The 19,506-nt window shown below is 37.9% G+C and overlaps 1 protein-coding gene across 1 annotated transcript in view; it reads left to right on the top strand.

The window, feature by feature from the left end:
• Window positions 1-19,506, top strand: part of TFPI (tissue factor pathway inhibitor) — a 52,419-nt gene that overhangs the window by 12,617 nt on the left and 20,296 nt on the right. The window contains exons 2-5 of the mRNA XM_057421922.1: window positions 1,402-1,521; window positions 9,316-9,516; window positions 14,284-14,304; window positions 18,647-18,685. Coding sequence (XP_057277905.1) covers window positions 1,407-1,521; window positions 9,316-9,516; window positions 14,284-14,304; window positions 18,647-18,685 — 376 coding nt within the window. The 5' untranslated portion in view covers window positions 1,402-1,406. The remainder of the gene's footprint in view (window positions 1-1,401; window positions 1,522-9,315; window positions 9,517-14,283; window positions 14,305-18,646; window positions 18,686-19,506) is intronic.

Below are 19,506 nucleotides of genomic sequence, written 5' to 3'. Positions count from 1 at the left end.
CACTTACTTTTTAAGACAGTTTAGTATTTCTACTTAGGAAAATGCTGAATATGCAGGAGGAAAAAATTGACACGTTGTCAAGAGAGAAATGAAAATTCTGGCTCTGATTTGGTGTTGAAGATATAACTGCACCTTCTAGCTCTGGCACAATTCAGAGTGGCTGTGGCAAACTGGTTAATCTCTCTTGGCACGAATTTCACCTTCTGAGACATCATTGCTTACTAGTGTTTTCTTAGATACGATAGCTGTGGTTTACTTCTGACTTCACAGAAAAAGATGTATCATTAAGAGAAAAGTTTAATCTGTTAAATTATTTAATCTGTTAATGTCACTTGCCCCTTCATCATCCTCTCTTTAGCCTTCCTGATATAGCTCCGTATCGCAAGCACACAATGACAGGTCATCTCATTTGCTTCTATAGCCTCTCCTGCCCTCACTGTTTTAGGTGCTGCAGACAATCTATCTTCAAAGGTGTGCAAAGGAAAACACTAAAGACAAAATGGTGTCTGAAGGCTAGGAACTTCCTAGTCCTTAGATCCTTAATTTCTATTAAATCAATATTAATTGGCTTAGCCAAATTTTAGACTCCAGAGATCCTTCAGGAACTTTTAGTCAGTTGGAAAATACGTATTTCTAACACAGTTAAGCACAAGTTTTTTAGAGGTGCTCACATATGTGCATATGTTACCTCCTCTTTGTCAACTTGAACACAACAGCTGCCATGGAATAAAAGTGGTTTCTTTGTGTGAATGACTATGGTTATACTGTTCTTATGAGAGGAAAAAAATGGCTCTACACTAAAGTAAGGTATTCGATATTAAAGAGATCTTCAAGGTACGAAATACTTCTCATGGTACTGAAGCCCCTGTTGCAAAAAGTTCACCAGCTCCTGTGAAATGCAGCTTACACAGAAGTCTGGGAACTTGGTAGCTATCAACTGATGAAATATCTGTTAAAAATAGAATCTTGCTTTGTGGCAATGAATCTAGGGTCTGCAGACAGAGTAAAACTTATTTGGAAGGATTGTACATGCCAGTCAACTATAAATCGTGTGAAACTGGTCAGGACATTAAAAGTATTAAGTGTTACATTTTGTATCATTATGTATTCTGGGAGGTGATTTCAATTGTGGCTTGAAATAAAAGTAATATCAATGTCTTTAATACTGGCAATAGGATAGGAGGCTTGCAATCAGCTCAGCACAACTATAAATCTTGTCTTGGTTTTCATTATGTTTACAATATACTTATAATAACATAGCTCACATGATTTCTATAGTTCCAAGTTTGTATATCTACCCATAGCCATAGTGCATATGGCTATGCACTACCCTGCTTGTGACTTGTACAGAGCACTCAAGGAGTTGACTGAAGTGTGTGTTGTCATTTACGTGTTCTACAGGAAAGATGAAAGGAAGAAAGAAGGGCTGTTCCTTGCCTTTAACCTTTATCTTGCTGTTCGTCTGTATCACTGGGCATGCAACTACTGACTTAGATGACAGAGAAGACGACGATGTCCTGGGTAAGAGGTTACAAAAACATCACGTTTTCTCAAACAACAAAACCCCACTATGTTAAAATGCACTTTAGATGTAATTCTGTACTTGACAATAGGTCTGGGAAATGTTTGAAATTGGAACTAGGCTAACAATGCACTGATTTCTAAGAGGGAGATTCTCAGAATTTTGCATTATGCTCTAGAAAATTGTCTTCTATACTGGCTTCTGTTTCCCATGCTTTTTGGAGCTTCAAATCCTATTAAACATTGTGCTAGATATCAAAATTATTCTCTTACAGCTCTACTTTAGGACCCATGGAAAAGCTCAATGTTTAGGGAATGATTAAGATCATACAGTTAGTGAATTCAGGTTTTATCTCCCCACACCACACAAATGGAGCAAAAATGGGATGAATAACATTGCAGATCATTGTTACTCTGTCCTGTGTACAACTCTCTCGAGTCACAGTTAATTTGCAAAGCTTGGCCTAAAGATGCTGTAATTACTACTCTAGCCTTTTTTTCTGTGATTTGAAGAAGCTCTTTGTGATTTGAAGAAGCTCTCCAAGCGATTTGCTGTTGCTGGATAAATGAAAACTCACCAGTTAAGAGTTTTTTGTTAAGAAAAATAATGTCAGAAGTGGGACTGTTAGAACTTAGAAGGTTCTCTGATTCTTTCCATTTGTAAGATCATTGTTTTCTTTCACTTCGCTGAAATTAAGTAGGGTGGATCAAACTTCTCTACTAGATATCATTGTGAAAGATATATCAATTTACTCCCAAGCAATTTTGAGAAAGCAAAAAGACTTTTGGGGCCATACCAAAATGTTCTTCTTTCCTTTGAGAAAATGATTTAAAACTGATCTCTTTCTTAAGCTGCAAAGAACTATGCAGTGGATACTGCTCCCATTTGACAGGTTTGATTTTGAAGCCTAACTGGGAATGCAGCTAAGGGGAGCCCTTTTTTGTGTGTTGTCACTATACTTAATATTTCCATGTCTTTTTCAATTTCCATCCAGGTTTTTTCTCATTATCAGACTTTTGCAGCAGTGTTCCTTGAAACAAAAATATTAATTATGCACAATCAAGGCTATACTACAAATGAAGGTAGTGCTCTAGAACTGTGTCCCAATTAGTCTCTATGATATGCGCTGTTCTGCATTAAGCATATGCTTAGCATGTTGCAGAGTCAAGATTGTTTCATACAGAATAAGTCTATTTCTCTTTAATCCTGAACTACATACACTCCCTTCTTGTTTGAGGGCAAAATCACACGTAACTTTGTCCTGCAATTCAGCTTTATAAAAATCCTTATCTTAAGTTTGCAGATCACAAAAACCAAATTGTCTTGCTTGCTAAAATAACACACTTCATCATCAGAACAAAAAATCTGCTGGATTAATTGTTTTTCTTCTTTTTACTTTCTTTATGAAAGACAGTAAGAAAATAATCTCAAAGAAATTAAATAGTTTTGTTGTTTTGTTTTGTTTTTTTTTGGGGGGGGGGAATTATTTTATCACTGTTTATTTTACAACCAGTTACTCAAGATAACTCAAGATGCCAATAATTGATTTAGTATGAGGAACAGTTCTGAACTTTTGGGTTTGTATTCAAAAGTAAAAAACAAACAAATGTGATGCTTAGAAATTAAACTAGGACCCTGTTTTTGCAACTACTGATGACTCTGTAGTAGTGTTTAAAAAAAAAAACTTTTCAGTACTCTCTATAAAATGATTAGGTTGTTGCTAATTAAAATTCTATTTGTGGTTTCTTAAGAGTGAAATTCTGGTCTCAGTGAATGTAACTGTAGCAATTTTGTATGCTGCAATTTCACTGATAGCATTTATTTTCTGAGTTAGATGATTATGAGAAATTGACATATTTTACCCTCTAATTCAATAAATTTCAGGTATTAAAGGATAAAGTAAGTAGTGTGCATCCATTATTATAGTAATGTCATACTTTTTGATCACATTGGATACCACTGCTTTGTGAATATGATGGGATTTTTTGTCTATTAGTATTTAAATTACAGTAATAATTAAGGTTGCAAGTCAAGTACAATGGGGTACAAAAGGATTTTCAATTTGCTAACTTCTGGCAAAACATGTCATTTTTCCACCAATCAATAAGGGTAATAGCAAAAATAAAAGGTATAAAACTAACTAGTGTATGTATGTTGGTCAGTAATACCTTATGTGGTTGGGAGCACTTTACTTGGTGTTCCAAAGCCTGAAGGAAATGACTCACAAGTTGAATGTGCATTTTATTCGTATGTGAAATTTTATCAAGAATAAATGTGACTGCTTAAAGAAGGGGTAGGAAACACATGGGTAGGAAGAGCACTGAACTGTGTGCCCGTGGAAAGCTGTCAAACTGATAAAGACGGGGAGAGAAGAAAGGGGTATTCCTTAGTGGCAAGGTGTTTAGTATTGATATCACTTATCAAAGAGAAACATTTATAACTGAGTTGCAAATTCTACCATGTGAATGACAATAAATGTGAGAATGGCTGTGCTATGTAGGAACAGTCTTGGCCAGTATCCTGTTGCTGGCATTTGCCAAAAGAAGACTGAAAGAATGGAGGAAGAAGGCAGTGACATAAAATCTAAGTTCATGCTCATTGTGAGCCATTTCAACAGCATTACTTTGCTCTTACCACAAACTATGGAGTGGAAAGATGATAGTTAAAACAGAGCTTTAGTGCTGTTAGTGTCTTCTGTTATAAAAACCTATGTAACTGGTGTAATGAAGCTATTATATTAAAAAATCAAGGAGGAGGGGGAGAAGGAGAGGAGGTTTCGCTTTGCTTTATTTTGGTTCTAGTATGGCAAGTAATAACTTTCATGTGACAGTGAGCATCAGCTGTAAGCATTAGTTAACGTATTTCTAACGAAACAGACTCAATTTTCTTGGTCTAGGGTAGTACAGTGCTATATTTATATGGATTTTCCAAGTTTCTCTGGACCAGATACCTAAATCAGATGAGTAATAAATATCCAACAGTGCTAGGTTCATTGTGGAGTGCTAAATTAATTTTCTTTTTAAAATAACAAATGCAAGATGCTATACTTAAGAAGGAGAACATGTTGAACTTCATAAGGTTCTTCTTAGCCCACTTGTCCAGCCTATCCAGGTCTTCCTGCATGGTGGTTCTTCCATTTGAAGTGTCTACTTCTCTACTCAATTTGGTACCATTGGCAAACCTCTTGGTTAGGTTACACTTGATCTCATCTTCCAGATTACTTACAAAAACACTGAACAGTGTTGGGCCCAATATCAAACCCTGGGGGACCACACTTTTGACAGATCTCCAGTTAGAAAATGAGCTATTCACCACCACCTTTGGGGTGTGGCCAGTCAGGCAGTTCCCCACCCACTGCACTGATCACTTGTCTACGCTGTAAGACACCCGTTTTTCCGGGAGGAGGTTGAGGGAAACTATGTTCAAAGACTTGGGGAGATCCAGGTAGATCAAAATAAATTGGTTATATATATGGTATTAGTCTGTCTGTACACTGAAGGAAGTACAAAAAGGTTTAATATGTAAGAAGGAATATTTAGGCTGTATATTACAAAACAGGACTATCTTGCAAGAAGGGTAGTAGACAGGGAACTGACTGCTTCAGGTGGCTGGAAAGTTTACTTCACTGGATTTATTTATTTATTTTTAAAGAACAATTTGGACAGCTGTCAGGAAAGGTCTCAAGGTATTTATTCCATAAAAATATGCCAAAAGTCAAATTTAAAATTCCTTAAATTTCCTTAAAATTCCCTTAAAATTCCTTCCAGTTTTAGCTTCCCATGTTTCTACTGGAGAATATTCAGTGACCTTCCTGACAGACATTCTCCCTAAATGTCATATCCTGTGCTCTTCACACAGGACCTAAAATGTAGTAGTAATAATTTGTTTCACTGTTCAAGAGCAAAGAAGGAGTCCTTATACTGAGAATTAGTTTTCTTGAGGTATATTTCATATGAAAAATTAGTACAATCAGATTTTGATTTTTTTTTTTTTATCATCTCCATGAGTTAAGTTTTCCCAGGTGTAAAATAATGGGGAAGAATTCTTTCACTGTTCCCAGACACAAGAATGATTCAGTTCCCATGAATCCCTTTGAGACTTCTTTCTTCAGAGTCACTTGGTTATTGTTTGAATTGGAGGGTTTGGCACACGGGGGTTATAAAGGGTACGGATTTTAGTCAACACACAGTAACTTGATAGCACTCCTAAGAAAATAAACATCTGATAGCCAAAAAGTATGACATGGTGTTGTGGTTTAAGCCCAGATGGTAACTCAGAACCACACATCTCACTCCCCTCCTTCCTCCTGCCCTGCTCCTGGAGGGATGGGGATGAGAATCGAAAGAATGTGAATCCCACGGATTGAGATAAGAACAGTCCAGTAACTAAGGTATACAAAACAACTACTGCTACCACCAATAATAATGATAATGATAAGGAAAATAACAAGGGGACAGAATATAAAACTAACAGGGGAAAAAAATAAACACAAGTGATGTAAAATACCACCACAAAAATGCTCACCACCTGCAGACCAATACGCAGCCCCACCCAAGCAGCTATCTGGCCTTCTGGGTAACTTCCCCCAGTTTATATACTGGGCATGAAGTGCTGCGATATGGAATACCCCTTTGGTTACTTTGGGTCAGGTGCTCTCTCTGCTTCCTCCTGGCTTCCCGTGTCCCTGCTCACTGGCAGAAGATGAGACTGAAAAGTCCTTGATCAGAGTAGGCATTACTTAGCAACAACTAAAACATCAGTGTGTTATCAGTACAGTTCTCAGACTGAAGTTGAAAACAGCCCTGCACCAGCTACTAAGAAGCTAAAAATGACTGCTACAGCTGAGCCCAGGACACACAGTATTTATGTATGCAGCAGATGTCAGTACATCTGACTGACAGTGTCATTGTGACTGCAGAGGAAAGGCCTCAGGAGGTAAGCAAAACAAGGATTTTGTTATGTAGGTTTGATGTGAAATAGGTTAGGAGTTGAGACCAGAAAGTTCCTAAGATAAACTGTACTGAGCCATTTGTTCATCATCTTTGTAGTTTTGCAACTATGCTTGCACACTGTTTCTTTTTTGATAGTCCACAGCGGTGTTGTGGCATAATGTAGAAAGCAAAATGAGCTGACATAACCTTATGTCTGAAATTCCAGTAGTTAGGAAACCTAGTAAGTTTTCACAACCTCCTCCTTGACTGAACTGAGGTCACTAACACAGGTCATACAGATTTCATTTCTTGTATTTCAAGAAAATAATGTGTTTATAAACCAGTTGCCATCCCTCACCCCAACCATATTTCAGTTGGATCAGCTTCTGTAGAGCCCTGAATGTGATTTTTACTATTTCAGGAGTTGTTCCACAAACTTTGATGTTATGAAGCCATTTTTTTCCCTACTACTGAATGGGGGAATTCCAAAGTTTCATTTTGCAGTGCAGTATCATCTCAATTCTCAATGTTGAGCCTTTTTATTAAGTCCCTTCCAAAGGATTCCCAGACCTGGTGGAGAACTTTAAACCTTTGAGGACCAATTTGGAATCTCTTGTGACTTCTAAATCCTAATACTTTGTGGACTCAGGAAGATTCAGATAAGGAAGCTGGCAAGAAATGAAAGTCAGAAATGCAAGCAGAGTTCTATAGGAAGTTTACTGAATCTAATGACTCTTAAAAATGTTTCTTTTAACTCATCTGCATTTCCTATTCAATAATAGGAATAATTCAATAAAAGTCTTCAATAATATTTTCAAATTCCTGACTTCAAATTCTGGAAATAAAATTTCACTAGTGAGGAAACAGTCACAAACTATTTTAGGGACTGAATATTTAATAAGAGTTTTGAAAATAGTAATTGTAATCTGTATTTTAACACCAAATTGTCCATTTTTTGAAAATATAATAGTGTGCTACAATTTTTGTGTGGATGACAATTGTGTAATAAAGGTTGTTAATTTTTTTAGTATTTGAATGCTGAAATTTTAGTGCTGAAAATTGTTTCTTTCCTATAGGTTTAATGAGTTACAAGTGACTCAAATGGAATAAAATTAGTAAACGTCTACTGACCTCAGTATTTATGAGTATTTATCTCACCTGTGCATTTCGCTTAAAGGTTATAAAATAAGGTAAACTTTATATGTTAAAACCAGATATCCACCGTGGAGGTAGATAGTAGTTACACCAATTTTGTTTTTACCATGTCATAAAGTCTGATATTTATGGATTCTTTAAATTAAAACTGGAAACTTTATCTAGTTAGTAGTACAAAGCTGTGCAATGGTCATGTAAATTCTTGTCCTCTGTGGTTTGTTTTTTTGTTTTTTTTTCTTTTCCCCTCCTGTTTCCTGGACTGCTGCAAAGAGCACTGATGGATACATTTGCATATACGTGTTAAGAGACATTAATGTTCTGACTAGCTGTGGGAAAATGAATGAAAATTTTAGGCCTGTTTTTTTTTTTTTTTTTTTGCTGCTGTTACAAGCACACAAGCTTCATAAAGCTTTCAAAGTCCTCTAGGGTAAAATAGTTCCTAGGAAAAGCAAAGCAGGAAAAGATATTAAACCATATATTGATAAGGGAACAGTATCACAAACTGGATCGTCAGTCAGAATTTCCTTATTAGACATTAACAGTGTAAGACTTCAATAGTGTTTTTCATTATATATATGACATTTTGTTACAAAACATTCCCTTTGAAAACATTGAAAGGCATAGAAATAGCACAGTTTGAAAACATACGGTTTCTTTTCACCTTAACTTTCTAGTTGTGTACTTCTTTACTCCCGAAAGCTCTAATGCAAGAACAGTGAGACCAAAGAAAAGAAGACAGGATGATGACATTTCTATTGTATTGAATGGCTTTATGCGTCAATAAAGTGTAATCTGATGGGGGAATGGTGCCCTCTTCAGGGCTGTCTTGCCTAGTTCATCCCACACTGCTACGAGAAGTCTCTGTATAAGCTATGTTCACTATTAGACATGCATTGAAGGGAGCACTCTTTCTGCCTTTTTTATGTAGCTGTTGTGTCTTTAGGAGCCACTAGGATTTTCTCAATGTATTTCTTGTTCAGAATTGCTTACTAGCTCCATAGCTGTTTAGATATTAGAATCATAGAACAGTTAGGGTTGGAAAGGAACTTAAGATCATCTAATTCCAACCCCCCTGCCATGGGCAAGAACACCTCACACTAAACCATGTCACTCAAGGCTCTGTCCAACCTGGCCTTGAACACTGCCAGGAATGGAGCATTCACAGCTTCCCTGGGCAACTTATTCCAGCGCCTCACCACTCTCACGGTAAAGAACTTCCTTATATCTAACCTAAACTTCCCCTTTTTAAGTTTGAACCCATTACCCTTTATCCTATCACTATAGTTCCTAATGAAGAATCCCTCCCCATCATCCTTGTAGGCCCCCTTCAGATACTGGAAAGCTGCTATGGGGTCACCATGCAGCCTTCTCCTCTTCAGGCTGAACAGCCCCAAATTTCTCAGCCTGTCTTCATATGGGAGGTGGATGGGAGGAAGATGTTTATGATGAGAAGTTAAAGTTTATAATGTGAGCTGTTTCGGTTAAAACTTGAACTCACACACTCAGTTTGATCAAATGGAATTTGTGTCCCTGTACAGATGACGATTTTCTTTCTACATTTATGTTTAGAGTGGTCAGAGCTTTACGGCCAGATGTTATGTAGTGCCTTTCTAGCAGAAGATGCAAGCACCCTTATTTTGAAGTCATGCTGTGCAGTGAAGCAAGCTAACTTAATAACAGCTGTTCTACCTCTCTTCTGTATTACAGGTGCTGCTTTGCCACCACTGAAACTAGGGCATTCAGTCTGTGCCATGAAAGCAGATGAAGGTCCATGCAAAGCAATCCATATGCGCTATTACTTCAATATTCAAAGCCATGAGTGTGAAATATTTGAATATGGTGGATGCCACGGCAATGAAAACAACTTTCTAACACTGGAAGAATGTCAGAAGAAGTGTGTGGTAACAGGCCAGTACACATTCTCTTATATTTATTCTTTATTTGCATGTTATTTCTCATCCACAAGCCATCTGAATTTTGGAAGTAGAGGCCCTCTTCAGTTCCTATTAATACAGTAATGAGATGCCTTTAATTTTGTTCCCAAGTACTATACTTGGTTTTAGTTATCTGAATTACTTTACACTGTGCAAGCAAATATTCAGGATTTGGAAAAGATAAGTGTGACTTCTTTTAGTGGACCTTCTAGAGAGACCAGTGAAAGAAAGCTTATTTTCTAGCTAGAGCCCTTGTTTTGAATGAGTTCTTAAATTAAAATTTATTCTAAGTCTGGGCTAAGCTGGTGGGCAGCACAGATGTCCTTTATTGCTTTCAGAGTACCTAAAATAACTTTAATCCCAGGTTTCTCCTTTACTTGAGGAACTGATAGAAGCTGTCCAAAATCTTGGGCATCTGCTATGACTCAACATAATTAGAACTACAGTTGTAAACAATTTTCACTAAAAAGTGTCAGTTATAGCTGTTTGTCATAAAAAATCTGTTTTGTTGAAAGAAGAAAATGAGATCCAAAATATGATACCCAGCAGAATATGAAGGAAGTGATTCTTGAATGTTGTCTTTTCTATAAAAAATGATCCTTGTAACTAGGGCTTTTAGCCTCATGAAAGTAACCAACTCCTGTTCCTTACAGGAATGCATGAAAGTCATAGGATTCTTACAATTGAATGTTAAAGGCAGTGGATCTAGAACTTTGACAAGTTCATGTTTTTAGAGTCCAAAGGAACTTTATTGAGAGTGTCCTCTGGATACCTACCTAATATGGATCTTGCTTTCATGGGAATTAGGTAGAATGTGTCTGGCTGTCTAAACAGGAACCGATAGTGAGAGAAGTACTGAGGGGGAGCAATAGGAATAGAAAATACCAGAATAAAGATCTCCTCAAGGGTGTATGATAACCCTAATATAGTATACCAAACATGTAGGGTTTGTTGTTGGTTTGTTGTTTTTTTTTTTTTCCCAAGTGAATTCATGCATTAGATGTTCATCTATTTAGACTTTGAGGTAAGAGGAAAGATTTTTCAAGTGTGCCCTGTGTTTAGCTGTAACGGTTGTTTTTCTCCCTCTTAGTAGCTGGTGCAGGGCTGTTTTCAACTTCAGTCTGAGAACTGTACTGATAACACACTGATGTTTTAGTTGTTGCTAAGTAATGCCTACTCTGATCAAGGACTTTTCAGTCTCATGCTCAGCCAGTGAGGAGGGGCACGGAACCAAGGAGGAAGCAGAGAAAGAACACCTGACCCAAAGTAACCAAAGGGGTATTCCATATCACAACACTTCATGCCCAGTATGTAAACTGGAGAAGTTACCCAGAAGGCCAGATCGCTGCTTGGGTGGGGCTGCGTATTGGTCTGCAGGTGGTGAGCATTTTTGTGGTGGTATTTTACATCACTTGTGTTTATTTTTTTCCCCTGTTAGTTTTATATTCTGTCCCCTTGTTATTTTCCTTATCATTATTGGTGGTAGAAATAGTGGTTTTGTGTTACACCTTAGTTACTGGACTGTTCTTACCTCAACCCGTGGGATTCACATTCTTTCGATTCTCCTTCCCGTTCCCTCCGGGAACAGGAAGGGGAAGAAGAGCAGGAGAGAGCAAGCGGCTTCGAGATTGTGAGCTGCCAGCTGTACTTAAACTATGACACTGTGTTGCTACCTGAAGGGCTGTGTCTGCCATAGCTAAGATTGGTGTTTGGTTCCCCCCCCCCCCTCCCCCCAGCCCTGAAAGATACCACCCCCCTTCCTTTATGCCCCTTTCCTTCTTAGTTAGCTTTAAATTGCTTCCAGTTATTTTAAATTAATTAATTAATGTGTTATGTCCCTATGATCAGGGACTGTAGTGATAGGACAAGGGGTAACGTGTTTAAACTTAAACAGGGGAAGTTCGGCTTAGATAGAAGGAAGAAGTTCTTTATTGTGAGGGTGGTGAGGCACTGGAACAGGCTGCCCAAAGAAATGGTAAATGCTCCATCCCTGGCAGTATTCAAGGCCAGGTTGGATGGAGCCTTGGGTGACACTATCTAGGGTGAGGTGTCCCTGCCCATGGGAGGGGGTTGGAACTAGGTGATCTTAAGGTCCTTTCCAACCCAAACCATTCTATGATTCTATGATTCATTCTCACTAGAAGGTACTTCTCAGTCACATATGCCTTGCCAAGCAGCAGAATACGTCATTGGGTGTTACTGAGATCAAGACAGTGATGCTGGGCAATTCTGCAGTTTACAGGTTATTCTGTGGATGGCCAACACAATCAAATTTAAATTGTTACTCTCTCCTGCCTATTAAACATGTGCCCTGATAACACATTACTGCTATGCACATCTTGGTAGGTGTTAATTCGTTTGCCCTGTTTTTATAACTTGTGCTAGCCCTGGGCCTTTCCAGAAAACTAAAAAACTGCTGGTTCTGTAGCACTGAGTTGGTATCCAGGATATAAATTTATAACTTCTAGGATCAGCAGAGGTCACTTGCAAGCACAGCAAGTTTATGTATGTTACAAAAAATGCTTCCAGAAATTTCAAATTAGAAAATTGTTTTCAGAAGTTGCTTTTGGGGGTTTCTGATCCAAACAGACTATATATATATATAATACAAGATGATTTATAGCATCATGCTTTGTCTGTATTAAATGTATATGTCTCTGCTACCCACCTCTGTCCCTTCCAGAATTCACATCTATGTAGTATTTAGATCAGGTCTTAAATATGTTACATTGTCTGTTTCATAACACATTTGTATTTCGTGAAAAAAAATACTATGAATTGTGTCACTAGATTGTTTCTAGACATCAGAGTAAGTATCTGTCTCCCATCCCAGCGTGAAAATAATGATCGGGACTAATGTGCACATTACAAGGGCACGTAGGGATAGAATAAGGGGAATGACTTTAAACTGACAGTAGGGAGATTCAGATTAAATATCAGGAAGAAATTCTTCCCTATACGGGTGGTGAGGCATGGGTTGCCCAGACAAGCTGTGGCTCCCCCATCCCTGGCAGTGTTCAAGGCCAGGCTGGACAGGGTTTGGAGCAACCCGGTCTAGTCAAAGGTGTCCCTGCCTGTGGCAGGGGATTGGAACTAGGTGGCCTTTAGAGTTCTTTAACTGTTCTATGATTACCCTAAGTAGTATTTTAATAATGTTGGTCATCATGCTTCTAATCCTCAGAATCTGCAGACTTAAACATATGATACCAATAAGCCAGGTGCTGTAAATAAACAATTTATTGTCTTCCCTTTTACTGATGGAAAAAGAAGGGTGGTAAGCCAACAGAAAAATTAGTGAAGCCCACAGGCTGTCCTTCAGTCAGAGCAGGGAGTAAAGCTCAGGGTGTCTGGCATTTACTCGAACAGTAGATATAATAATAGAATCACAGAATCATAGAATCATAGAATAGTTAGGGTTGGAAAGGACCTTAAGATCATCTGTTTCCAACCCCCTGCCATGGGCAGGGACACCTCACACTAAACCATGACACCGAAGGCTCTGTCCAACCTGGCCTTGAACATCACCAGGGATGGAGCATTCACAACTTCCCTGGGAAACCCATTCCAGTGCCTCATCATCCTTACAGTAAAGAACTTCCTCCTTATATCCAATATAAACTTCCCTTGTTTAAGTTTGAACCCATTACCCCTTTTCCTGTCACTACAGTCCCTAATGAAGAGTCCTTCCCCAGCATCCTATAATAGGTTCCCTTCAGATACTGGAAAGCTGCTATGAGGTCTTCATGCAGCCTTCTCTTCTCCAGGTTGAACAGCCACAACTTTCTCAGTCTGTCTTCATATGGGAGGTGCTCCAGTCCCCTGATCATAACCATGGCCTTCCTCTGGACTTGTGCCAACAGTTCCATGTCCTTTTTATGTTGAGGACACCAGAACTGCACACAGTAAGTGAGGTCTCACGAGAGCAGAGTAGAGGGGCAGGATCACCTCCTTCAACCTACTGGTTACACTCCTTTTGATGCAGCCCAGGATACAGTTGGCTTTCTTTTTTTCACACACTGCCCCTCATGTTCATTTTCTCATAAACCAATATGCCCAAGTCCTTCTCCACAGGGCTGCTCTGAATCTCTTCTTTGCCCAACCTGTAGCTGTGCCTGGGATTGCTCTGACCCAGGTGTAGGACCTTGCACTTGGCATGGTTAAACTTCATGAGGTTGGCATCAGCCCACCTCACAAGCGTGTCGAGGTCCCTCTGGATGGCATTCCCTCCCTCCATCATATCAACCAAACCACACAGCTTGGTGTCATTTGCAAACTTGCTGAGGGTTCACTCAATCCCACTGTCCATGTTATTGACAAAGATGTTGAACAAGACCAGTCCCAACACTGATCCCTGAGGGACACCACTCGTTACTGGTCTCCAGCTGGACATTGAGCCATTGACCACAGCAAGACATCTCACAAGTCATCTTTTCTGTCTGAGTGAAATATATAGCCTTGATAATATATTATACAGTCTTAATACCTATTTATAGTTCCACTGATTTTTCAAATAGTTACAAGTGTCTAAAATGAAAGGAAAAGTTACTAGTAAGTTTTCACAGGTTCTGTTTCCTTATACTGTTTTTCAGCTACAGATACAGGTAGCTGACGTTTCCTTGGGTACATGAATACAAACCAATGCAACAGCAACACGTCATTGTCCAGCATAGGCTTTGCGAATATCTCAAGTCTGTAATTCAGTTCTCTGCCTCAGACTTTTCTCCCTCTGTATCAAATCCAGCCACAGCAAGGGAAAGAATAAGTGACTATATACATTTATGAGACATCTCTAATTACACCAATTTCCAATAGTGTTTACAGAGTAAAGCAGGGGTGCTTTCTCAGCTGTACAAAGTGAGACAGAATAGTGTGGATGAATGGAACAAGGCCTCAATGGGACTGTATGTATAAGTAATAGCAAAATTTAACCTCAAGCGTTTTATATGAGCACAAAGTTTCACTGATTAGAAAATAGTGAAAGAACAGCTAACAGAGGAAAACCCATCCTTCCTAAGAGGTAACCCTGGTCTTGATCCCTTTGATCTTTCAAGTGAGGAGAATGGATTTTATTTACTCACTAAGTCAAGGCATTATTCCATTATACCATTCACACCTATTTTCTGATCTGCTGGCACCACCATGCCTTTCTGTTACTGTACCTGGCACTAGACAATCCATTCAAGAAGCCAATAACAAAACCCACAAATATGAATCTTAAATTCTAAAATGAAGCAGGTTCCAGTTATTTTTCTAATAAATTATGTTTTGCTTTCAAACAATTTAATGCTTCTAGAACTACAAGATAGGAAAAGACTACAAAATTTCACTGACAACTTGTCAAAGTGAAAAAAAAACAAATTGCTGGCAATCTCATGTGATTGGCAGTGAATGGCAGTTTTTCAATGCATTTTACTCTAGGGATTAATTTGAAACTCACCTTTTAATGGCTTTTGGCAAGATCCACTAAGGAGCCTCAGAGACCAGGTGTGATCCAGGAAAGACATGGTAAGAATCTGTCACAGTCTCACCCTGTTTACAGAAGTCACATAGAGTAGTATGTGTAAACGTAGTGCTAACAATACTAAAACAAGGTATACCTTGAAATTACATCCCACTGATGAAAAATGATAGGGAAATCATAATTCCTTAGTTACTAATTAACATAACCTAGCATTTCAAGTTAAAAAAAAAAAAGACATAAAGGATCTTCCTTGAATATAAATCTCTTGCCCTAAATGCAACCACACACAAAGCTTATAATCAGTAACAGATTTCAGATTTCTTATCTCAAGGCCAATACTCTATATTTGGGTCATTTCCTTCAACCAGAATATGTGAGTTTTAGTGCTTGTTATTAGAGAAGGTAGGGATATAGTGCTTGAAGCTTAAAAGGCAGGAGTTCATGTTGCTTCCAATTTGGACTGAAGGTTGCTACCCGCCAAAAACTGTGTGTTAAAGACTTACATTTAGTATTAGTTAATCATCACCCCGTAAAGGTTTATGGCTAAAGAAACTGATGTCCCTCATCTACTTAATTCAACATGGGCAGATTTTTTAATATTAAATATCATTACTTATTCTGTATGGTTATCCAGAATATGTATCTCTATCAGAATTGAATAATATTTTCATGAGCATTCAAGACAGATTAATTTTAAGGAGTTAAAAAAAGATTCAATTTTTGTCATTAATATTTTACATAGTAATTGTCTGTTTTCCTGAAAAATGGCATTTCTAAACTTAAAATTCTTCCTCTGTCATACAGCTTCCATAACTCATAACATATATCATGGATTTAACTAGTTTGTTTTTTTTTCTCTATGGACACCCAGCTTTAAAGTTTCTTTCCATATTAAATTTTTGGCATGGAAATAAAATTTGCTGCTGAACTCCACAGTTAATACATAAATATAAGTTTAAAAAAAGAAACGTTGGCAACATCATTCTGAGAACAACCCTCCTTAAAAGGCATTTTCTTCTCTTCTACGGTGTTTTGTTTAGAAAATTGTGATTAATCTGTTTCTAGTTATGGCTCCATAAAATTTAGTGAATATAGTCTTTCAAGATAAAAAACCAAAAATTATTTTTCTTTATTAGCATTCAGGATCACAGGGACCTGGTATCATGAATGTGAAGACAGCACATATTTTTCTGTCACCAGGTTGGCTGTTGGTTACTTTATAGCATTTTTGCCACTCCTGGAGTCTGCAGGACTTCAGCTGCCACTGTCTTATCCAAAACATGCTACTTCCTGGTCATTTGGAGTGTTTGTCCTAAATTCGAGTTTAAATTCCAAGACAGAGGGCAAAACTGAAAAAGGCAGGGTTGATAAATAACAGAATTTGGAATGTAAAGTATCCAAAAGTCCTGATCATGTCCCATGAGTGAAGATCTATAAAATTATTTCTTCAATCTAATGTTGCTATTTTGACTAATAATGTTATTTTGATTCTGACATATATGTTGGGACAGCATCTGAATCAGATCTTCTGGACCAAATCCTACACTGGCATATAACTGGCATGTAACTGGCATAACTCCATAGTATAAAACAGTCCCTTAAAATGAGAACTGTTTTAGTGTCTACAACTTGGTACCCAGCCCAAGTACATTATTTTGTGTATGCATAATAGTACATAGATCCAATAGTACATAGATGCAAGTATTGAATCTGTTAGAAGGAACTGGAGCAATAAAGGCTCATTATTTCTGTACTCTTTGAATGACTAACAGCAGAGAAAATGTGATGACACACAGAGTATGCTGTCAACCATCAGCTATAGAACAAAGTAAATCAATAAGTTAACCCACTTTTGCCAACACAGTTCAGTAAAAAAACATACAATTCAGTATATTTTTTGTTAAATCTGACTCTGTCTCTGCAGCTTTGTAGTGTATTCATCTTACTTAATGCTTGAAAATATAACACAGGCATGTTTCCAGAAGAAAAATCAAAAAACTGTGTTAGGATTATGCCACAGAAGGGCAGTGCAACTAATGCTGACAGTTTATTAGTCAACTGCATCATCTCTTATAACAGGAATCACAGGAGGTATAAAGGATAGTTAGAAACACGTATGAGTGGCGAATTAACTGCAAAACCCATTTCAATTTTGGACTCTGAAGAGATTGTTATAGTGAAGGGAGGGGAGGAACTTTATCAAAATTATGAATTGCAGAAAAGATGGGCTACAGATGGCTCAAGTATCTTCTTTTAGTGCTTCCATAACAAGGAAGGCACAGCAGCAGCTCTACTTTCCAGCAGTAGTTGTTTTCAGTATGAGGTCTTATTAATATGTCCCTTCAGGCTGAGATGGGACACAGCTCTCCTGTATCCCCCACCCTCATCAGTTGCGCAGAGCAGCTGTATCTTGCACACAAAGCCACAGAGAGGCTGTAGGGATGTTCTTTAGGTATATGATTTAAAGGCCTTCTGGGAAACATGTCACGAGAGACTAATGCATGTCACTGAAATTCAGATTAAAATTATACTTCCCTTTGCATTCCCCTTAATTTCATGTTTCAAAGACTAGACTGTGGGTTACACTGATGCTTTATGAGCAGGTCTGTGGAAGATCTGCATCCACTGAAGCACAAAGAGCCTTCAGCAGTAAAAAGTACTTGTAATGTGTTTCTGCTACTGAACTGCTTGCTACTCTTGGCATATACTATAGCGAGTTAGTATCTTTTTAAGGGGCCCGTGGTAGCTACGTAAGATGGCTGGAGTCAAGCAGATGTATTGCTTCATTAGTTTGATTGCATTTCCTTTCCAGCAGACAACTTTAAGCAAGGCACTAGCTGTACCACTCTATCCCTTTGCTCTTATGCAAGAGGTCAATGGGTAAGGGTGAGTTTTCTAGAAACTAGCATTTTATAATGCCGTTAAGAAGAGCTTCAGTGCGCTGTGAAGCAGTGAAGTTTCCTAGAAGCGCAGGAAGGTTTGTTTTCAATCACTGTAAACAAATACGGGGTTGAATTCAGATATCTGGCTTCCTGTGCAAGTACAATAAAACCCAGGCTCCTCCATTAAAAATGGCAGTAGCAACTTCATTAGTGCTGATCATTCACTGAAAGAACAGTGCAAACAAGATGATAGACAGAGATACTTAGCCAAATGGGCTTTAATATGACAAACAGCACTATGAAAACTTTATCCAGACACTATATAGTATAGCAAAAGGAATTAGCATGCAAAAGGTCCTTACTGCTAACTACATCAACTTCAATTAGCAGTATCAGCGGTTGCAGCACTTTGGTTAAGTTAGTCTGCTAAAATACTTCAGAGGAGTAAGATTGCATAATACATGATTCTGTTTCCAGTAACATGAAGAGGAATTTCCCTGTACAATTCAATATCGTCATAATTTGATTCCAGTACTTTCCATATCCTCAAGTTTTCAGTATAGCAGGTGTTCCATAGAAAGGAAAAGATACTTCAGTCCTTCAGAAAAAAAAGAAGGGGAAGAGATTCTATATTCTTCCTCCTCAGTGCTCATCATTACTGTTAAGCACCCTGGTAACATAGGTGAGAATTATCAGGATTGATTTTGCTAAATACTTTAATACTTTTTTCTTTTCTTTTTTTTTTTTCATTTATATTTCAGAATTACTTCAGAAGAGGATGTTGACAAAAATTAAGAAAGGTAATTATGTTTACATTGTAATCTAAGGCTCTTATACAACAATAAGGATTTAGCTTCTTTTGATAAATTCCTTATGTAAGCTATTAAAAGTAATCAAAAACTGCCATGTCAGACTAAAGTGAGTTCTTACTCCTAGCCTCCATTTGTTTCCATTGAAGACTTTGAGGACAGTTGTGGTCACTGAAGATGGTAGCTGCAATCTCTTCTCCCCCAAATATACACATCATGACACTTCAGTAAAGACAAAAGGACTCTGCAGAGATTCAAGCATTGCATAATTGGCCATGATGTGGAACTCTTATTATGTGTTTTGAGACTAATCTAAATGCTTCCTCCATTGTTAGAAAAGTAGGAAAAAACACTGTGAAAGAGAACTTTTCAAGCATTGCCTAGGTAGAAGCTAACAGAGGTTAGGACAGATCCCCTAATTACACACTAAGTCATGGAGCAAGTTTCTCATTCCTGAAGGGGCAGACTGTTTAAAGAAATTTAAATGCTAGATACCCAGAGTTCCTAAATAGCCAATTCTTAAGTACTGAAAAGAATCATTTGTCTGAAACACTGTTGGTCTGTTCAATATCCTTGTTAGGAACATAGGCTACCTTAAGTTTGACACTGAATAGAGCTTGTGAAGACTCACTCCACCCTTCCCACTTTAGAGATGTACCTGGATTGGGCCCAATGCTGGTATCCAGAGTTTCACATATACAGACTTGAATACATTTCTTCACAAGGCAGCTCATCTTTCTCTACTTACATTTCTTCATTCCTCCTTGAATTGCTGTGCATTTAACTCCTCACAGAAATATTAGTATTTGCAC

This window comes from Pezoporus wallicus, unplaced genomic scaffold, assembly GCF_028554395.1.
Source record: "Pezoporus wallicus isolate ANWC-B61680 ecotype Strahan unplaced genomic scaffold, APGP_CSIRO_Pwel_v1 contig_6472, whole genome shotgun sequence".
NCBI classification, from domain to species: domain Eukaryota; kingdom Metazoa; phylum Chordata; class Aves; order Psittaciformes; family Psittacidae; genus Pezoporus; species Pezoporus wallicus.
Note: the sequence above shows the minus strand (reverse complement) of the source record. Positions and strands in the feature narration are given on the sequence as shown.